This window comes from Peromyscus californicus, unplaced genomic scaffold (assembly GCF_007827085.1).
Source record: "Peromyscus californicus insignis strain IS unplaced genomic scaffold, ASM782708v3 Scaffold_11__1_contigs__length_118956290, whole genome shotgun sequence".
NCBI classification, from domain to species: domain Eukaryota; kingdom Metazoa; phylum Chordata; class Mammalia; order Rodentia; family Cricetidae; genus Peromyscus; species Peromyscus californicus.
Window position 1 is genome coordinate 21,137,072 of NW_026294402.1, and position 21,800 is coordinate 21,158,871.

Genomic DNA, 21,800 nt, shown 5'->3' on the forward strand with positions numbered 1-21,800 from the left:
AAATTTTGTTCCTCTAATGTTGTTGTTTTAGTCTCTCATTTATATTGTTATTAGAGTAACACTTCTCTCCTGGTATTTGTGCAGAAGTCTTTTGGTATCTGCAGGGCATTGTTCCAGGACCCCTCTACACCAGTTCCCCAATAACAAAATATGTGCATGTATCCTACGTGCATCCTCTCCTTCTCTTTAATCATGTTTTGTTTACAGTGCTCCATGCAATACCAACACTGTGCAAATAGTAGTTGTCTGTATTGTTTAGGGAATGATGCTAAAGATTGCATATGTTCAGTATGCACAAAGGCACTTCTTTGAATAATTTTAATCTGTCGTTGGTTGAATCCACAGGTAGAAATGTAGGACCCATGGGTATTGAAGACCAGCTAGCTATATTTGCTTCAGAGGGGAGCCGAGAGGCTTGCTGAACTTGGACAGACATCCTGGTGGTCGGACACATTAATGTGCCGTGGCTTCCCTGTCCCACAGCACTGCCATGGCGACCGCCTCGTCCGCTGTTCAGCCTGGTTTGGGTACCCTTTTCCTAACTCTCTGTCCAGTTTGCACTTAGCCCCGCTTCTGCCTGTATCCTGGGAGGATCCAGAAAAGCCTGTGAAACTAACATCGCAGAGTTTGGCGTTGCACCTGGCCAGAAATTTAATGAGAAAGCAACTTGACTGAAAAATACCGTGGGGATTTGGCTTTCTATTTCCCCATTAGCCTAGAAAAATTAAGAATTAATGGATCTCAGACATTTTCCACTTCTTGCTGCCACCAAGCCTCTGGGAGTGAAAAATTGTAGGTCTCTCTGTCTTTTGCTGCCCACACAGGAAAGATCACTCAAAGCTATGGAGTCTACTGGGAAGAAAATAGGCAATGTAAAGGCATTAGAGAGTAGGATTCAGTAGAATGCAAATCTAAGTGGAAAACGCCGTGAACTGGAAATGCGCTCACCCACGGCGCTGAAGTCTTTGTGTTATGATTATTGCTGAGGAAAGCAGGTCGTATAAACACAGTTTAGAAAAGCTGGAGACTGGCATTTCATGAGGAACATGGCAGACAGAGCCACTTTCCCGAGGCTTCGTAAGTGCTCATTCTGTTTAATGTGACAGCTCCTTATAACGCTGGGTCCCTCACAGAAGCGTGTGGAGGTAGTGTTGGAGCTCTGCAGTCTAGAGGGAGTTCAAAGGAGGCTAGACGTCAGCATGTACAGACCAAGAAGATGTGACCGGGGAGCTTAAAAAACTGTTTGGTTGTTCACGTGAGAGGCCTGGGAGCTAGTGGGAACAGCAGCTTTGTTCTGCTCCGAGGGATGATTGTCTGTGGATTGACGCAACTGCGCCTTGGCCCTTCCTTGTGTCTGCTTCCTTTTCCTCACTTCTCATCTTCCCTTTCTCTGTCCTCACACTTTCTCTTGGTATCTCTGACCCTTGAAACCTCTGGGGTAAAAATGCCCCATGGTAGTGACTTGACATCATTCTGATGGAAATTCCTGACCTACAACTCTTAAGGCAGGAGTTACTTTGACTCACAGTTCCTGAGGTTTCAACCCGTAGTCCTTGGCTCCGTTCATTGTGGTGACAGGAGGCTCCTCACCGTGTGGCAGCCAGGAAGTAGATGGAGAGGATGCTGGTGTAACTGGATCTTGTTTTCCCTTCTGACTCCAGCAGCCCCAGACTCTGGGATGGTGCCAGTCCCATCTCCCCCTCTTAGTTAATGTTTTTAGAAACGTGTTCAGATACACCCCGAGGCCCACTTTACTGATTTCCCAGGCACTTCTCAGTCTAGTCAGGTTGACCATCAAGATTAATCACATGGGGCTGGAGGGATGGCTCACTGGGTAAGAGCATTTTCTACTCTTCTAGAGGGCCTGAGTTTGGATCCCAGCACCCACATCAGGTGGCTCACAACTACCCGTAACTGTGGCTCCAAGGGAGCTGATTCCTTTCTGGCCTCATTGGGTATCCATACACATGGCAGATGTTCACAAGGACACATATACACACACATAAGTTAAAAAAAAAAAAAACCTTTAGAAATGATTTACCATTTACACACTCCTATTAATCACTTGGTTGTACGGTGGTTTGGGGGAGGTGAGAGACAGTCTCTTCCTTCCATCCATGATATCCATACTTTCAGCCTGTTCACCTGATGTCAAAAAGGAAAGAAGAGCCTAGAAAGGGCAGGGGTGTGCTTGGCTAGGTTAACCAGGCCTGTCTTAGGAAATATGTTGTCATTGATGCAAGTTCAGGGCAAGTGCCTTTGATCACAGGTTCTGTGTTGTAACACACAGCTTGACAGCTCTGGCTGAGTTCAGGGTTCAGCATTAGAGTAGGAACCATCAGATAGCTCTGCTTCCTCAACCTTCACGATTAGTGTGTTTCTCAGGCTATTCATACCAGATTCTGTGGGTGAGCATGGTTGGTGTAAGCCATGGCATGGCCATCCCAGTATTTTTGCTGTGATGTGGGATGTGCTTCCATCTGCCTGAAACTTCCCCCACGCGCTCCCAAAATAGCTACAAAATCCTTCAAAACGCATTGCTATTTTCAGACTTGCTTCCACTTAGAATAATTAGTTTCAATCATTACTCACAAGTTTAGTGCCTAATTGGGAAAGAAGAGCTTATTTTATTTGCCCTAAAACCGATCTACCCCACCCCCTCACTTCTAAGAGCCAGTTTTCGAAGAATTACTGGGCCATGTCGTCCTCGGCTAAGTGTGTGGAGAGAAGTCTGAGTTACTTCCCCACGGTGGGTCCTGACCTCTCTGTTCCCATTAGATCCACCTGCATTCTACACTGCAGCTGTGCAGCCTTTGAGATTGCTGGATCCCTCTTCCAAGTCTGTGGGGATGGGGGTGCTTGTGGGCAAGGGCCTGCCTCCTTTCCTTGCCTGTCTGGAGCTCCACATGCTCATATTGCCCCTGCTGTCGCTGCTGCAGCTAAATAGCTCCATGTTCTATCAGCTCTCCGTGCTTGCCCTACAACAGATCTGTATGGTCTCTTTGCTTCTGCAACACTCTCCCCTCTTCTTTCTCTGGTCAACTTCTCTTGAGTTAGGAGCTCAGACATTACCTCTGTAGAAGCCTCCTCTGACTGAGGCAGGTCCCCACCAGCAGCATATATGCACACGGGTTTGTTAGTCATGTCTTCATAGCACGGGTCACAGGTCCAGTTTTGATTAACCATGTGTCTCCACCTCTCTTCCCCAGTCCTTGTTCCCAGCCAGCTAGGCTGGGCAGGCACTCATGTTCCTAAGTATTGGTGGTCCAGAACTGCTGTGGACCAAATGTTTATGTCTCCTCCAGCCTTTGTGCACTGACACATTAATCCCCACAGGGAGGTGGGGCTTTGAGATAGAATGAAAGGGATGAGAATGTACACTTAGCTGCTAAGTAAGGAACATGGCCTAGAAGGGCCCATTGGGGAAGAGAACCCTAGTAGTGGCAGCGGTGTGATCTGGTAGATTTGTGGAAAGCACCTGAGCTGACCACAGACATTTCCACACAGTTCTAGTTAGGTGATCAAATGACACTTTCTAACTGCTTAGCTGCTTTGGGGCCTTGCACTCACTTGAGGGTCCTAGCAAATACAGAATTTCAGGAGAAATTCGCCACAGAGGCGTTTTATTATAAGTAAAACAGAGAGAGAGAGAGAGAGAGAGAGAGAGAGAGAGAGAGAGAGAGAGAGAGAGAGAGAGAGAGAGAGAGAAAGAGGAGCATTGTCTGTCTCTAGGTTAAAGACAAGTTCATTTGTGAAGATTCTCTTCATTTGTGCTCAGACATTTAAAAAAGAGAAAGTGTCACAGATTCTGGGAGATGGAGTATGTCTTTGGCCATGTCCTTTCCAGTGCCCTGTGTTGCTGTCTACCACAGGTGCATGTTAAAACAAACCCCAAACTCTTGATTTACTCTCAGAAACAAAGACAGTATAATCTTTTAATTCTTAAGATATTTTAAACATGTGGATAAAAAGCACTCTGAGGGTGTGAGGGTAGAGTGGTTGAGGGTTCCTTGCCAGTCATAAGGTGACTTTAGTTATGTCTATAGTGAAATAAGCCTCCAAAAGACAGATATTTTCTCTAGGCGATGAAACTTTCACCATCGGGGGAAGCAGTGTAGATGATAGTGGTTTGGAGAGTCAATTAAGTGGTTTCTGGGGAGTTTCTACAAGTATGGCACATATAATCCAGACAGGGGTCAGTTACCCATAATCCCACTGGGGAGGTAAGACAGGAAGTTGGTATGTTGGAGACTAGCCTGCTGGGACATGCTGAGATGCTGTCTCAGAAGAGGGGTGAGGGGACCACAGATATAGGAAAAGCAGAATGTGTGTGTGTGTGTGTGTGTGTGTGTGTGTGTGTGTGTGTGTGTGTGTGTGAGAGAGAGAGAGAGAGAGAGAGAGAGAGAGAGAGAGAGAGAGAGAGAAAGAGAAAGAGAGATGAAATCTATTGATGAAATTCATAGGAAACAGCCTAGAAAGAATTTACTAGAAATGTTAGCCTTGGTATTGTACTTATTTTCTCTGTCTTTGCTTTATAAATTACCTGAGCTTATATTATTTATGCCAGCCATTTGCCTCGATTTAATGAAAACAAAAACTAAGCAAATGAACACAAGATTGCCATCAGATCTCAGCTACCATGTAAGATGGAGTCTTAGCACCTGACGACCTCGGGAGAAGAAAGGAAGTTTTGGAACTGTTTCTGAAAAGTAGAAATAAATGACGATGACACAGTGACAAGCAGTTTGAAACATAAAATCCAGGAGTGTTCTTACCCATATTCATAACTTACTTCAATCTATGAAATCTCTTGCTTTTGAAGAAACTGTCCTTAAAAGACGTGTGTGTGTGTGTGTGTGTGTGTGTGTGTGCGCGCGCGCGCGTGTGTGTATGTGTATGTATGTGTGTGTGTTTCCTCAGTGCATGTTACTGTCTCATGTTTGGTGTCTTTTGAGAACACGGAGAGATTACCAGCCAATAGCCACTGCAGACAACCTGGTTCTGTGCAAACAGGTTAATAATAAATGGTTGTGGGGGCTGCTTGTTCTTTATCTTCCTCTGTGGAGTAAGGATGCTTAGACAAGGATGGACACCCATCTAGAACTTCCTTTTGGTCCCTGTGGAAAGAGGAGCTGGGGACCTGCCCTTATAGTGGCCTGTGAAGGATCTGACAGTCATGGTTTCTCTGGACAGAGGAGAGCAGGGCAGAGCCTTTAGAGCAGGGGTCCCTTGGCCAGGAGGCACAGAATGGTCATGGTCCCCAGCAGAGGGAGGGCTGTGACATGGCATTCATAGGAGCTTGGCTATCATTGGCAAAGCTGACTTCAGCAGGGTGCTTTCTCTTCAGGCTTCAGTTCCAGAGAACTAACAAGTTGCAGCCTGAACGGGCATTGCATGAAGGCAGGCAAACACTGTCGTCTGGAGTAATTGGCTAATGTTTTCTGAGTGCTTTGGAGCAATGGAGTTGGCCAATCCTGGCTTTTCATCTTGGCCGTCTTAAGGGCAGTGATTGACCCAGCCATGTCAGCTCTGAGCCAAATGGGAGTATCATTGTCTACCTAGAGGGACTGCTACTATGACACATTGGGAAGAATGTGCCGATGTGTATAAAGTGCCTGCCCTGTGCAAGACTCTTGGGAAATGTTTCTCTTCCCTGCCTGTGCCTCTTCCTGCTCACTCTATTTTTTTTTTTTAACAGAAGCACACCTGGTTGTAGATGATCAGGTACTTGAGTGTTCTTATTATTGGATTTACGTGGATTTAGCCTATAAGGATCCTTACCTATTGTTAAAAGTAAGTTTTTATTCTAAGCACTTTAGTAAGGGGGCTTGATATGGAGTTAAGGAGGCATTGAGGAAAGCTGGTGTAGACCCTTTTTGGGGGGAACCAAGCCACCGGATAGTTGGCCCCAGTATTCTGACAGTGCCATCACCTTCTACCTAGGGTCTTCCTTTGCTATTGGAAAAAGCCAGTTGCTCACTGGGCATCTGAGTAGCAGGGACTGAAATGAATTCCTCTGCTCTCTCCATAGGCCCCAGTGTCTCTGGGCACAGATTTTAGAGGCAGTGCTATGGGAGTACTGTGTGTGGGTTTCAGAGAGGCTTTGGAGCCTGGTGCCTGTGTTTGCATTTGAGCTGAGGTAGCTGCAGTATGGCTGTGTAGGAAGACAGTGCTCATCCTCAAACAATATAGGCCAGGGAGTTTTTTCCTTCTATAAAGGTTTTGGGAAAAGGGGGCGGTATGAAGATGTTCTTAGCTTTGCTCTCTGACGGTGTTGCTTGCATTCTGTCTGAGGCCTGTCTCTTCCTAGAGATGTGCCAGGGCTGTTAAGGCTGCAAATCACCACCAAAAAAATAGCTCAGTTCTACTCACAGGTAATATGGCCTTTCAAAGTCTTGATAATTTAGAGAAACTTTACACTAGGCTTGTTGTATTTAGAAGAAGGTCAAACATGGTTACTATTTAATTTATACTTAATGCAATTAGCATTTGCTTAGTTTTTTTATGCAACAGGCTGATGCTTTTGATGTGCCTTGGCCGTTCATTCCTTTTGCTCACCGTGTGAGGGCTTCTGGTTTCTAATATCATCTGTCATGTCCTGTACTCAAAGCATTCTGATAAGGATAAGCCCTTACTCCCCACTAACATTTCTACAAGCATTGTCTTTGTCTTTGGCCATGATGTATCATATTCAGGTGAAAGTTGAGTCCCTTGACCTTGCATGACCTGACACTGGGCTTCTTCTCTTTGGGGAGACAATATATCTTTATAAGGAGAAAATACCCCACCTACTGCATCCACTGAAGTAGATCAGATTTTCTGTGGCCACCCTGAAAACACAGAGGAAATCAGTCTCATCATATGGGAAACTCATTGTTAAAGGGAAGTCACGTCCAAAATGAGGAAAGCAAATGAAATACCAACCCAGGGAAACAGCCTCATCTGGAAATCTGAACCTGAGGTTTCATCCTGGAGCCAACCCTCCCTATCCTTCCAGGAAGCAGGATGAAGTGGCCGTGTGGTGTTGGCTTTAAAACACCTACCGGTTTTCTATATCAGCCTTCAATTAACTGTGCAATCACCATTAGCAATGCATCTGTACAAACTGATCACAGAGCCAGGGCTCTCTTCCATTTGACTAGAAAAGGAAGCTTGAAACCTCTTAGAGGGTTGGAAGACAGCTGTCTCTATTTCTCGATCATGGCCAGTTGAATTAAGGAATATTCTTTTTAGAAAGGGGAGGAGGTCAAGGTAAAGGAAAACTGCAGAACACAGGTCCATGAGCAAAAGCAGTTGTTTCAAGTTGTAGGGCCCTTTGGTCACTGTAGAGATAAGCAGTCGGCTGGTCCAGGGCAGAGCCAGCATGCAGCAAGCACTGAGGTCACAGCCACAACTAGTCTTTTGTCTTGGCATTTCCCAATGTCAGTGTCCTGGGCACCTCGTAGATCACCATTAAGATGTTTGACTTGGAGACCTCCTGTTGTCAAGACCTAGGGTGGGATGGTGATCAAGCAGTTCCCGTCACTTCTTCATTATGGGTTGTATTAGTTTTCTGTGACTGTGACAAATATTTTGGCTCCTGGTTTTAGACATTTCATTTCATGGTCAGTTGGCTGTGCTGCTTTTGGGCCTATGCAAGGCAGAACCCGATGGTGGAGAAAGCTACTCACCTCCTGGAAGCCAGGAAGCAGCAACAAGGAGGGGCCACAGTTCCAATAGCTTTTTCAGAAACATGACCCCAGGAACCTGATATCCTCCTGTTAGCCCCCACAGTTTGAAGATTCTACCACCTCCCCTTCAAGCCACCTTCAGGGGCAGGGGGTGGGAGGTAGCCCAAGGCTTTGATACATAGGCTCTGGGGCTATTTTGTATCCACATTATAACACTGATCACCTTTCTGGTCACTGGCTGTGGAGTAAATGTTAAAAATGATGTCCCTGGTCATCCTTGTAACTCCTGCTGGGAGAGAGTACAAGGTGGACCCCATGACTTACTCATAACAAGCACTGCTGCATGCCTGCTGTGTGCCTTGCTGGCTCCTTTCTGATATTATATTGTGATCTCATGGATCAGCAGCAGAGAGCCACATGGCAGCTGCTTTCAAGGTGTGGGGTTGAAAAGCTAAAGTGGTTTTTGTTCTCAATAATGAAAACCGTCTTCCCAGACAGTGAGTAATGGAAGTAGGAAGGTTGGGCTCCGCAGCAGCTGGCCAGCTTCTCTGAGCTTCTCAAACTTAAGAATTGCGTGGGGGAAATTTGTCACAACTTTCAACCTTGGGCTTAACCTCAGAGGTTTAGTTAATTAGGAGCAGGGTTTATTAATTAACTATATTAAGAACAAGAGGGCCAAGTGATGGTATAAGCCTGGAGAGACACCTGAACATAGCTAGGTAAAGATGAAGGAGACTCAACTTCATGGAATTGTCTTCTGCCCTCTACACATGTGCCCTGGCATACCCCCATGCCACCCCATAATAATACTAAATAGTTAACTTACAAAAAAAGCAGAAGCCAGCTCAGTTCTGATTTAGGTTGATAATCAGTTAACCATCAGAGTTTCAGAAATATGAGGGAGGGTGGTAGATTGGTATTGGTGCTGAAAAATTGGAATTATAGGGACACCTTTTTTTAAAACAACAACACATTTCTCTGCCATTCCTGCCGTTTTGGCCTTTCTGTCTTGGTGAACCAGTTGGAGCTCATGAAACTATTATTTCTTCTTTTTGGTTGAGCGGGTAAAACAGAATATTTAAGAATCAGCTGACTTAAAACAGTTTTAGGCACAGTCCAGGTTGAGAGTACTTACAAGATGCTCCTCAGTCCCATTGGTGTGTATTCATTATACATGGCCCTGGGTTATGTAAAGACATTTTCATATGAATATATAATGTACTTTGAGCATATTTGTGTCCCCTACCCATGCCTTTCCCTTGGAGTTTTGTTCTTTGTAACTAAAAAGAGCTCCATTCTGCATATTCAACACACTTTCTGAAGATGCTTTTACTTCCCGTTGGCATTGCTGGGATCCAAGGGCTCTGTAGAGAGGGCCTGGCCTCAGCCCCTCCGACCTTGATACATGCTGACCCTTGTGTCAGGCAAGAGATTCAGCAGAGAAGACGTATCCCCAGACCTCTCTCTTTAACACTTACAGCTGTGTTAATTGTGACTTAAACCCACACTTCCCCTGTCTGTGGGCACTTTGCTCATGAACAACTGTGGGCTGTGTGGAGACAGCAGGGCTGTTCTGTACTGGGGCATCTGCAAGAGCGAGGCCAATAGGAAGACAGGTATGCTGATTCCTTACAGCTTGCTCAGCTCACAGCTCATCCTGGGAGCCTGTGGACTTGGATGCAGCATGTCTCTGGAGCCTGCTGAGGGTTGTGCTGCTGGTCTGTGGCCCTTACTTTGATCATTAGCAAGGACCTAAGAGGTATCCTACTGTGTAGGACTGTGTAGCCATCCTACTGTGTAGGTTGGCTGTGAACTGTAAATGCAGAGTCATCTCTCTTTACAAACTGATAGTTCTTTCTTCCAGTCCAAGAAACAGAAGAGACTCTTGCTGTGGGATGTTCTGTATGGCAAATGTTGCTGATTGGTCAATAAATAAAACACTGATTGGCCATTGGCTAGGCAGGAAGTATAGGCGGGACAAGGAGGAGAATAAAGCTGGGAAGTGGAAGGCTGAGTCAGAGACACACTGCCAGTCTCCATGATGACTAACAGCATGTGAAGATGCTGGTAAGCCACGGGCCATGTGGCAAGGTATAGATTAATGGAAATGGATTAATTTAAGCTGTAAGAACAGTTAGCAAGAAGCCTGCCACGGCCATACAGTTTGTAACCAATATAAGTCTCTGTGTTTACTTGGTTGGGTCTGACGGCTGTGGGACTGGCAGTTGAGAGATTTGTCCTGACTGTGGGCCAGGCAGGAAAACTTTAGCTACAGACTCTCACCTCTTACTTAACTCTGATCTGAAAAATTGGGAAGTCATCAACATATTGCTTCAGTTTCTTCAGTTATTATTTGTCATCAATAACATAAGAAATAAAGAAGAGGGCAGAACAAGGAATAATGTGCCATATGGGCTGAAATGTGACAAGGGCCAGGCATTCAGGTGGCTCGTGGCGATGACACCTCCTTTAGGGCTTCTAGAGTTTACCAATGAATAGAAGTGCAGCAGGAAGTGTTGACAGTAAAACTGTGAGAGTTACTATTGACCAGACTCCTGGGTGCACACTTCCCAGACACCCAGCAGCACAGAATACACCCGTGTGCCAAATGCCTGCTTAAAACGGAGGGAGTTACCAAGGTAGGAACTTCCAAGAAGAATCCTGTTTGTCCAGCATGGATTTGAAGATTAGGGGCCACTTACATTTTCCACTCACTAGCAAATGGGCGTCTGTGCCAGGGAAGGGTTTCCAAAGGCACAGACCATGTCCTGACAGAGCCCACGGTTGGGAAACACAGACATTTAGGTGACTGTAGAAACAGCTCCTGTGTAAAGTCGACTTCCCAGGTTCCCTCCACTACCCGGTTCATTTTCTCTGTGGCACTTACTGTGGCTTGACTGAGTCCTCGCTGTGCCTTATCGTCTCTGTCACAGAGTAAGCAAAGTCCAGAACTTTTGAGTCTGCCTCCTGGCCATCCGTTGTGTGGTTATGTGCTGCCCAGAGGGTGTGAAAGGAGCTTCCCCCAGCCAGGGCGCTCTGTGCGGCTGTCTGCAGCGCTGCAGAGTCTAGGCTCGAGGCTTAGGCCAACTGAGGCAGCCATATCTGTTCTCAAACCTAATTACTCTAAGAGCTGTTACAAGGTGGATCCCTGGGCCCCACACAGGAGTTTCTGATCCAGCAGACCTACAATGTGGTCAGGGAATTTCTAGCTTGTTTTTGTTTTTCGAGACAGGGTTTCTCTGTGTAGCTTTGGAGCCTTTCCTGGAACTCACTCTGTAGACCAGGCTGGCCTCGAACTCACAGAGAACTGCCAGGATCTCAGAGAATTTCTAGTAACTTCCAGGTGATGGTGATGCCACTGTTCCTCAGACCACTCAGGAGAACCATAGGATGGGGCCTCGATGTGCTCCACTGTATCTGGTGGGTGGATTGAGGCGGGTGATAACAGGCTCAGAAGCTCCTTAGAAGCTATGCAGTGTCCCCATGAGGGAGACTGGGATCTGAAAGGGGCCCCAACAGTGGGACTGGAAGAACAAGAGACTTCACACCCAGGTGACAGCAGAATCACCGGGCTTGGGGAGAGATGGGACCAGGGAGGATGAGGAGTAACTGGAGCACTTAGGAGGAAAGGAGTACAGAGAACCCCGAGACACAGGCTGGGGAGGGGAAGAAGGCAGCTGTTTGGGACAAGAGAAAGTAGATGCTTAAGCAGGGCTGGAGGATTCTACATGAATGTGAAAGAGCCTAGAGTTAGCAGCGCACCTCAGAGCTCAGGCAAGGCCTAGAGTGACGCCACTTACCTATGACTCAGAGGCAGAGGCAGAAGAGTTATTCAGACCAGCCTTGGCTGTATAGTAAGACCATGTCTCAAAATGCAGAGGTATCAGCAGTAACAGAAAACCCTGGGAGATAATTTTGAACCAGAGTGACAGGTTTTGCTGTCTTCCATATGGTGGTTTAAGCTGACACTGATGAAGAGCAGCTCAGTAGAGCAGAAGTATATGGCACTCAGAAGAGTATGGGCTGGAGAGGTGGCTCAGTGGGCAGGAGCACTTGTGCAAGCATGCAGACCTGAGCTCAGATCAGCATCCACACAAAACGGTGGCCATGACCATGTGTGTGCCTGTAACTCAGCCCCGAGGCAGGAGGATTGCTGAGGCTTGCTGGTTGACAGCCTAGCTTGGGGCCCAATGAAAGACCATCTCAAAGGGGTGAGACCAGATGCCGTCCTTTGGAATCTTCATGAATATGCATGAATGTGTGCACTCCTACACACTGATGCATACACCCCCCCCACACACACACATACACACAGACATACACATATAGACACACACACACACACAAAGCCAGTCAAGGACACTTTGTACATGGGGAGCGGGTAAACAGAGAAGTGAGTTGTGTGCTGTAAGATGTGTCAAGGGACAAAAGAGTGTCACTGGGGAGGGACAGCACCAAATGGTGGAGCATCTTGGACACTGGCCCCAAATCTGACAAATACTGGGGATTCCTTGAAAGAATCACCCGCAGAGGAGTGTGGTGTAGGAACTGGTCTTCAGACGGTGCAGTCAGTCACTTCTCAACCCGCCTGTGCTGTTTTGGTTTGCCTCAGTGGTAAGCCGTGCTGTTCCCCTGACACAGAATGTGCACAAGCAAGTTCTGAGCCAGATGCTGCGGTGGACACTGTAATCTGCAGCTCTTAGGAGGCTGCAGCAGGAGGATTGTGACTTTGAAGCTGGACTAGGCCACATGGTGAGATTTTATCTTGGAAGAAGAAGAGAAAAGAAATAAAAGTAGCCCTGCATACCGTATTCATACACACAGGCTGTGGTAGCCACCTGGAGCCGAGGAGACACAGATGGAATAGTTTGCTGGTGCAGAATTAAGCTCGGGTCATTTTTGCCCCCTCTAAGCTAAGCACTGAGGAGCAAAGACACTCCTTTGGGTTTGATCCGCATCCAGGTGCTCCTGAGACCATGTATCCACCAGTGTCACAGTCTGTAGAGGGCTCCGACAGATCTTTCTGAAATGCTTAGGCTAGATTGATACAGAGAATCTATTTTTTTTCTGAACAGAGGATCCTCAGGTGATGATGGCTTGTCAGATGATAAATATTTGCTTTCTAATTTGCGATGTTAGTTTAGTTGTGTGGATCTTTATAAACCCTCTAAAATTTTATGCATTATTTTGCAGTAGACAAACAATGCATTGCCATTCCTGGTCTTTGAGACCACAGGGATGAAGGTCAGCAGGTCTTTAACTGTTGTGTGGTGATTCAGCATCGTCTGTGTCTAGTTTCTAAGGATGCCATGTGCAGGGACACAGACACACTGACCTGTGTTCTGTCTTTACAGTTCTGTACAGAGCTAAACCAGCCAATCCTGCCCAACATCCGGAAGTGGAAGGGGTCCCGAGGATGCTGGAGGTCCGTGATTGCAGAGAAACCTTCGAGTCAGCTTCAGAAGGTACTCCTACCTGAACGTTTTTGTATTTAAACACAGTATTTTCCCCAGATCAAGGACAATTTAAATTTTAAAATTTTCTTTTTCCAATATCCTTGGTCCTGTTTTGGATATCTGCCCTAACTTTTGATCATTTCTAATTCCCTAGGCCTTACTTCATATTTTGATCAGGGATGTATTCCTGCCCAGATAGAAATAGGAGCTTAGCATCTTGGGAAGAGAAATCCTGTCTGGGGCCAAAAGCATCTCTGTGTTCGACTGTATGTCTGTCCGTTGTCCTTGTAATCCCTGCGTCACAGCTCTGAAAATTCATGACACCACAGTTCACGCAGGAAAGCTTTGCTTTCTGAGGTGGAACTTAGGCGCCTGGAGGAGCTCTGTTGAGATTTCCCTCTCTATCGTCCCCAAAGGGATGGGTGGATCTGTGTATGAGCATTTTCATTCTCTCATATATTCATGCCAGAACTACCCACCTTGGAATATTTATATCATCAAGCTCTTTGGTTTTGGGTGTTTGGGGGTGGCTGGGGGGTAGAGGTTGCCATCAAGTATCTTCCTCCATTGATTTCCACCTTTTACTTTCTTGAGACAAGGTCTCTCAATGAACTGGAAGCTCAGAGATTCAGACTGGCTTGTCAGTGAGCTTCAGGGATCCACTGTCTCTGACTTCTCCTCCAGTGCTGGGGTTACAGGCCACTGTGTCCAGCTTTTTAGGTGGGTTCTGAACTCAGGTCCCTCAGCTTGTGTGACAGGGACTCTACTGACTGAGGCCTCTCCCTAGCCTAGGTTCTTAGATTTTTAAGACTGTTTCTTATAATCACTTGAATTGCAAAAACATCAGTATAATTTTTGCACAAATGCAGATGTTTTTAAGGTTCTCATATGCCCCATCTGCTTACAACATTATGAGTTGTATTTACATGATGGATACTTGTAATTTGGGCTCTTAAATTATTAATATAGACTAGATTAAAGTTATCTGTCCATTTATTAGCATTGGCTGTAAGCCCCTCTTCTTTTCAGTGACTGCTGACAACTGTGCATGTAATTCCTTTCTCTGGGTTTGCTCTTTTGGGAGTGGAAACAGCCTTGCAGTGGGCAGTGAGTTCACAGTAGGCTGAAAGGAACTCACATGGGATGCATTTGCTTTTCAGAATGTAGCCCAGGGACCTTCCTTTCAGTTCACAAAAATTAATGCCACTTTGCTTTATTTATTTTTTTTTGTTAAGCATTTTACATGGATATCAGTGTGGGAAAATTCATGTGACTCTTAGAGTCCATTCATCTTCATTCACTCATTCATTCATTCATTCAACAAATAATTCATGAGAGGTTATTCATATACATGTGAGAAAAATAGACCCAGCAACCCAGCCTTACCTGTGACTACTCTTTATAAGAACTGCTGGGTATCCCTGCCCCTTTCACTAAGTTTACAGCCATTAAGCAGGACAAGTCAGCTCATGCTCCATTAGGAGGGGAGCCAAGGCCATCAGAGTGCTGTCACTGAGGGCTTATTTTATCTGTACCATGGATCAGTAGCCCCTTCCTCAGTTCCCAGGACAGCCCCAGTATAGGAGGAGATAGTGAGTGTTGGGGTGCTTCAGTGATGGAGCACGGACCAGGGCTTGGTGGGATGTCCCTTAGGTGATGGTGACTTTGAACTGGGATTCCTACCAGCATCAGGCTGTAGCCGTATCTGGGCCCTGCCACCTGTTGTCATGGAGTGTTATGAGTTCAGTGGGTCTGAGTCACCCAGATTAATAGCACGTGCAATTTCTTAAATTTTAAAGATGCATAGATCCAAGCCGGGTGGGTGGTGGTGCATGCCTTTAATCCCAGCACTCGGGAGGCAGAGCCAGGTGGATCTCTGTGAGTTTGAGGCCAGTCTGGTGCACAAGAGCAAGTTTCAGGACAGGCTCCAAAGCTACACAGAGAAACCCTGTCTCAAAAAAAACAAAACGAAACAAAAGGATGCATAGATCCAACAGTTACTTTTCAACACAATGTGAGTCAAACATCATCTATCCATGGGCATGAACCTATAGTCTACATGCTGAACAGCTGTTGTGTCTCTGAGCCCTGGAGTCATATCCAGGTACTAACTGGAAGGGCAGTTTACAATGAGAAAGCAGAGAGACATAGGAAGAAATGATTTTCCCCAAAGCAGACCCTTGTGATTGGAAGTGGCAATCTACTATGAATCCAATGAGCTATCTCTGGCATAAGTGCTTTTCTATGGCTGTGGATATCTTGGCCACCTAAGTCATATTTGGAAAGGGTGTCTGGGAGAGGGTCAGAGCCACAGTGAGAAGGAAGAAGTATAGGGATGAGAAAGGTCCCGAGTAGCTGGGTGTGTGTTAATTAGGCCTGAGGAACAGCATCAGAAAGGAGTCCTCCCAGGAGACCCCCTCCTCCCATATCCTGGAGGACTGTGGGGCTGGGGTGGTTTTCAGGCAGACAACATGAGTGATGCCTGAGGAAGCTTGCTCTGGAGCTTCTCCTTGGAGAACCGTAAACAGCCTCAACTCCAGAGCCCACCGTAATGACTTCATTCTCTCTGTCTTCATGAGTCTTAGTCACCTTGAGGGCCTTGCCTGGGTCCCCTGGGTCCCGGACACAGCTGACTGAGACCAGGTGTGACCATATTTAAACTATTGCGTGCTTTAGTGATGGGCAAGGAGGTCTTGCACAACATGAAAAGCTCACATTCATGTTCCCCCTCCTTCTGTCCTAAGCACACCTGTTCAAGGGAGGTGTGCCTGTCAAATGTCTGTCTGGGATGTGAGCTGAAGTTGTATGTGAGACAGCAGCTGCTCAGAGGTGGCCAGGGTTACTTCAGCAAAGAGGAGCGGTGACAAGTGCTGCTGGCTTGCTTGGTGGCCTGTTGATCTGCCCCTGGTGTCAGATACTTACTTACGAATGCTCTGGTGGCCAGCAGCGGCTCAGCTGGAGTAAGTCCACAGACTGAGACAGGTTTTCATGTTCTGCAAGGCCCCAGAGGCAGTGGCAGAAGCAAACGGCATGGAAGCTACTTCTCTGATTCCCAGAGCCAGAAGGGGGCCCAGGACTGTGCCCACTATACCCCAAGTTTGTCTGCACCTCCCCACCGACCCAGGCTTCAGATCTGTGTGCATCCCTGTCCATTTGCCAAATCCCTGTCCATTTGCCGAGAGCCTCTGTTCAATTTCAAATCACTACCACCATAAGCACTGACTTCTGTTCATCTGGCAAATACTGATAGAGAAGTGACTAGGCACTAGGCACCCTTTGTGTAAGCAGTCGCTTATCACAAGCCATACCTGTCCCCCACCCCAGCCCAGAGTCTTATCTTTGAACCCTCATATTGGCATTTATGCTGTGGGGTTTTAGGGAAGTTACTCAGTCTCTCTGAGCAGCAGTGGCCTCATCTGTCAAATGGAGATGTGAGCTGTTGCCTCGTGGCATGTGATGCTTCAAAAAGTGATTCTGGGCCTGGTCTATGCCTCCCTTACCTCCTTCCATGAAGGGAAGAGCCAGGCAGCCTTGGCCATTGGTAAAACTCTGCAATGGGCACTGGTGCTAGGTGTCTTGTGGCTTGGAGGTGTGTTCTTCATTATAGAAACCCCCTATGTGAGCCACCTTGAGAGACCTTGCAAGCAGAGCCTGCTGCCCTGTGTCTGGCCCCTCTGCCCTTCCCTGTGCTGTGTGCCTGTTGGAATTAGGAACCTGGTACCAAGACCCTGTTTCCATCTGCACTGCAGGGTCCCTGCTACTCTGGATTCCTGTGGGACACAGCAGCCAGCGTGGAACTGAGGGACATCCCCGGGCAGGAGAGCTCACCCAGCAACGGTCATGGGAAGGCTGTGGGTCCGAATCCATTCCTCGCCAGGTTCAAGGTACGTGCTTCTGTCATTTCAGAAATCCAGTTCCTTCCAAAGGGGAAGTCTTTGTAACACTGTGACCCAGAGAAGTCACATCTTTCTCACTTGATTTTTTTTCTCTTAGAGTAGGATCAGTACCTATTCTGGAAGCTCTCCCAGTAAGTGACCTTCTGCAGGACAGGAGTGAGGGGATTTTTGAGGGAATCTTAGCCCCAGAGAAATCTAACCCACGGCAAGAAGGAAGACAGTCACATGGGAGGAGTGGTAAACCCTTGTTGTCTTGGCAGAAGGATTGTTTGAGCCCAGGAGTTCAAGACCATCCTAGGCAACATAGCAAAATCCCTTCCAAAAACAGGTAGGTAGGTAGGTAGGTAGGTAGGTAGGTAGGTAGGTAGGTAGGTAAGTAGGTAGGTAGATAGATAGATAGATAGATAGATAGATAGATAGATAGATAGATAGATATAGACAGATAGGTACACAGATAGATAGATGATAGATAGATAGATAGATAGATAGATAGATAGATAGATAGATAGATAGATAGATGACGAGAAGAAAGAAAAGTGGAAAACTAATTCATATGGCTGTGCCTAAACATGATAGACAGCAATAACCTTTCTTCAAATCAGGCATTCCCCAAGCTTTGCCCTTCTGGGATAGGGCCAGACTGTTTTAAAAAGTGTGTACCATGGTCCTAACTGCCCTGTACTAGTTAGTGTGTGCAGTGGTCCTACCTGCCCGGTACTAGTTAGTGTGTACAGTGGTCCTACCTACCTGGTACTAGTTAGTGTGTACAGTGGTCCTACCTGTCTGGTACTAGTTAGTGTATACAGTGATGTCCTACCTGCCTGGTACTGGTTAGTGTGTGCAGTGGTCCTACCTGCCTGGTACTGGTTAGTGTGTGCAGTGGTCCTACCTTCCTGGTACTGGTTAGTGTGTGCAGTGGTCCTACCTGCCTGGTACTGGTTAGTGTGTGCAGTGGTCCTACCTGCCTGGTACTGGTTAATGTGTGCAGTGGTCCTAACTGCCCGGTACTGGTTAGTGTGTGCAGTGGTCCTACCTGCCCGGTACTGGTTAGTGGGGAGTTTCAGAATGGCCACATTTGGCACAGCTGCTCTAAGTTCAGCTGCCCCTCGGGCCTCATTGTTTAGATGTCAGGAAGAAGGGGCCCACTGAAGGCTTGTGGGATTGGAGGTGGGATCCAGAAGGAGTTCTGGGCTGAGGGGCCCCGGTCATTGGCATCTCCATATATGTCCTTGCCCATGAAGAAGCCACGTCAGCCATGTCTGGGGGCAGCTAGGCAGGTGGATCTGAGTGCCATCCTTCAGTGGCCTGCATGCCTCTAGGGAGTGTTCCTGAATACCAAAATGCTTTGATGCTGGACAACACAGGGGAGAGGAAGCCAGAAGGTCACTACAGAGGCAGTGAACCTCATCTCTGCTTAACTGTAAATTCCAAGTCAGGCAGCTTGATCCCTTGCAAGAGCCAGTATGCCCATTCTCTATTGGACATTGCTCCCCAGCAAATGAGCCCAGCATCATTTATCTCTAGCAGGAGGTGGGGCTTGGGGGTAGCCTGTGTCGTGGGATGTATAAGCCCATGTGTCATCTCTCACATTTGTAGCTGCAGAGATGATGGGATTGGTGTATGCTCACATACAGATGTGTCTGTTGTGGTACTCTGGCTCCTTCCATCCCTCTTCCTGCAGTATTGATGAGGTCCTGTCTGCACACATGGCACCTGTGGTTCTGATACATGAGTTGGCCAGGATTGTCTTTAAACCTAACATTACACTTAACTTTTTTTTTTTTTTTTTTGGTTTTTCGAGACAGGGTTTCTCTGTGTAGCTTTACGCCTTTCCTGGAACTCACTCTGTAGCCCAGGCTGGCCTTGAACTCACAGAGATCCGCCTGGCTCTGCCTCCCGAGTGCTGGGATTAAAGGCATGCGCCACCACCGCCGGCTACACTTAACTTTTGATGACACATGATTTGTCCTGGCCCTGGCTTACTGGAACAGCAGCCCCAACCAGCTCATGTAATTAAAAGGCAATCTGGTATTTTTTTCAGAACTATTATTATTTTTTGAGAAAGAATCTCTGTATGTGGCCTACATAGTGAACCTCCCAGGCCTACCATCCTACCCCCTCAGCTTCCCATGTGCTGGTATTATAGAATGAGCGACCATGCCTAGCACCTCTCAAAAACAACTTGTAAAACACTGTTATTAGTTAACATAAAAAGGCAAACTATTTTTTAATAGGCTAATAAGAAGTATACTAGCCGTGGCATCAAGAGTGACAGCTTCAAGTCATCTGAAGTAGTCACCCAGTCCAGCCCTTGACTTCTTGTTCTTCAAGTCATGTTCAAGTCAGGGCCCATGGTCTGGGACACAGAGAGCATATCCTCACAGGCAGCATGTCCCAGTCCAAGTCTCGAGGTGTTTCTCTGGCAGAGACAGCAACAGTTGTAGAACTGTCAGTCTTGGGTGCCATGATGGTGACCTGGGGACACACCTACAAGACAAGACTGACACTCTCCACTTCTCGGGGCCCCTACACTCATCCTTTCTCAGAAGTGTTTAGTGTTTGTTGCCATGGCAATTGAAAAGGCAGAACTGCTAAATGCAGAGCAGCTGACCAATGTTATGATTGCTCAGAAGATAAACTGCCCTTATATGTACACACTTTTAAGACCACAAGAGTCATCTTGGGACCCAGGCTCTGGCTATATCTTCTGCCTAGTGTTGGTGAGCTTTGGTTTTTACAAAGGAAATAAGGTTAAAGTAGATGTTAGCACACAATTGGTTCCAAAGGAACAAAGAGGCCTGGGTGGGAAACTTCCGGCTAGCCTTGTGGATAACAGCCTTGGGTCTGTAACATCTGGATGCTGGAGACACCTCTTCTTGCTTACAATTGCCCAGAAGGTTTACAAAAGTTCTAAACACTTCCAGATAGGTGAAGTTTTTTAGATCTGAAGGAGTAGAGGTAGGAGGCTGGAAGGGCATTAGTGGTAGACTTTAGAGTAAAGGAATCTAAAATAAAATACCTCGCGTTGAGCTAGCTTTGCTTCTGTGTATCACCATCAACTGTGTGATGAAGCTATTTATGAATCAGCTGTAAAAAATAAAAGAAACATGAGTATCTAAGCTTTTTCCTTTTGCTGTGTTTCCTACTACCCAGGTGGGAAGTAATGACCTGACCCTGGTTAACCTTCAGCTGACAGCCCTGGCCCTTCCCGGGGCTGAGAATTCAATCAAGAATCACAGTGATGGCCACCGGTTGTTGAACTTTGCACTAACACTACAGGAAACTCTGAAAGGTAGGGATTCCCTTTCTTTGTGGCTGGACACTACTCCTTCAGGGCGGGCAGTGGTTCCTCTTTCCAGACATCTCTCTGACCTCTTAGCCCAGCTACTTGCCAGCAGTCATGGGCCCAGGGGCAGCCACACTCCCTGCTCTTATGGATCCTGGCTGACCTTTCTGTGTATCCCACCTTCGTGTCTGAGGGCCTCTCCAGTGGGTGCCAAGTTGTCAGCAATGTGGTCTGTCAGCCTCTTGGATATCGAAAACTAGATGAGCAAGTATAAGTGATGATATTCCTCCCTGTGACAACACATCCTGAGTTTACGCCACTCGTGGTACCACCTGCAGATCTGCACATGTCCTTGTGAAAGATGAACAGGAGGTGACAAGGTGAAAGAATTGCATCTGGAGATCTTGAAGCCCCTCCCATGTTCTTGAGTCTTGACTGCTCTCCTGGCTTCCTAGACTTCTTGTCAAACTTGTCCCATCACAGTGGGAGATTCAGTAAATAACTGACTACAGAAATGTTTCTGTCCAGTTATAACTTTGCATTTAAAAGCTTTTTTATTGTAGTAAAATAGACAAAAGTTGCCATTACGATGATTAGTAAATTCATTCATAGCATTCAGTACATTCACACTATTATGCTTCTGTTACCACCTCCTATCTTCAGAATATTGTCATTTTCCTTCTGAAATGCTATATCCACTAAATCCTGATCCCCTGTTCCTTCAGTGCCCAGCAGCCACCAAATTATCTTTTTGTGTGTATAAATTTGACAGCATACTTCATTTAAGGAGAATCACATGGTATTTCCCCTCTGTGTCTGGCTTTTCTCACTTAGCTTAGTATTTTCCAGATTAGTGTGTTGTATCATGTATTAGACGGTCCGTCCTTTTTGTGGCTAAATAATATTCTATTGTGTGTGCCACATTTTATTGTTTATCCACACATGTGTTGGTAGGCTCTTGGGTTACTTCCACTAATGTGTACTATGAATATGACCAGCATTCTACTTAAATGATGAATGTTCAGGCTGAAAAACAGTTGAACAAACTGTTCAAAAACAGTTCAAACTGAGATATCCCATTTAACAAGTGATTGTGTGGGAAACTCTTTACCCACAGCTAGTCTCTACCTATTAAAAGGATGGCTTGGGACCTTTTCATATCAGTGGACATTTCTATTTATCTCTACCTCTTAGATGCAGAAAAGAAAGGTGCTAGTTCATAATTTTTCTGCCTTAAGCAGATACCATTCACCCTCTGGTCTCCAGGGAGAGTTCAGGATTTTGTCAGAAAACTTCAGGCAGATTCCATATTACCAAGGGACTACTGATTGACCCACAGCATGACTCAGCCTTGACACATCCAGGTAGGGACAGTGACTCATGTCCCCCATGTCCCTGCTTGTAACTAATGCCCAGTTAAATGTTAACTGGTGACCCAGCGAATTCAGGAAATGCTGCAGCCTGCAGCAAAGGAAAATCGATGAGTACAGGG

General features: G+C 46.5%; 1 protein-coding gene across 1 annotated transcript in view; it reads left to right on the plus strand.

The window, feature by feature from the left end:
* The window catches only part of Eepd1 (endonuclease/exonuclease/phosphatase family domain containing 1), a 109,214-nt gene that overhangs the window by 80,211 nt on the left and 7,203 nt on the right, over window positions 1-21,800 (plus strand). Inside the window, exons 4-6 of the mRNA XM_052755134.1 lie at window positions 13,025-13,135; window positions 16,876-17,010; window positions 20,176-20,314. Of these exons, the coding sequence (XP_052611094.1) occupies window positions 13,025-13,135; window positions 16,876-17,010; window positions 20,176-20,314 (385 nt within the window). The remainder of the gene's footprint in view (window positions 1-13,024; window positions 13,136-16,875; window positions 17,011-20,175; window positions 20,315-21,800) is intronic.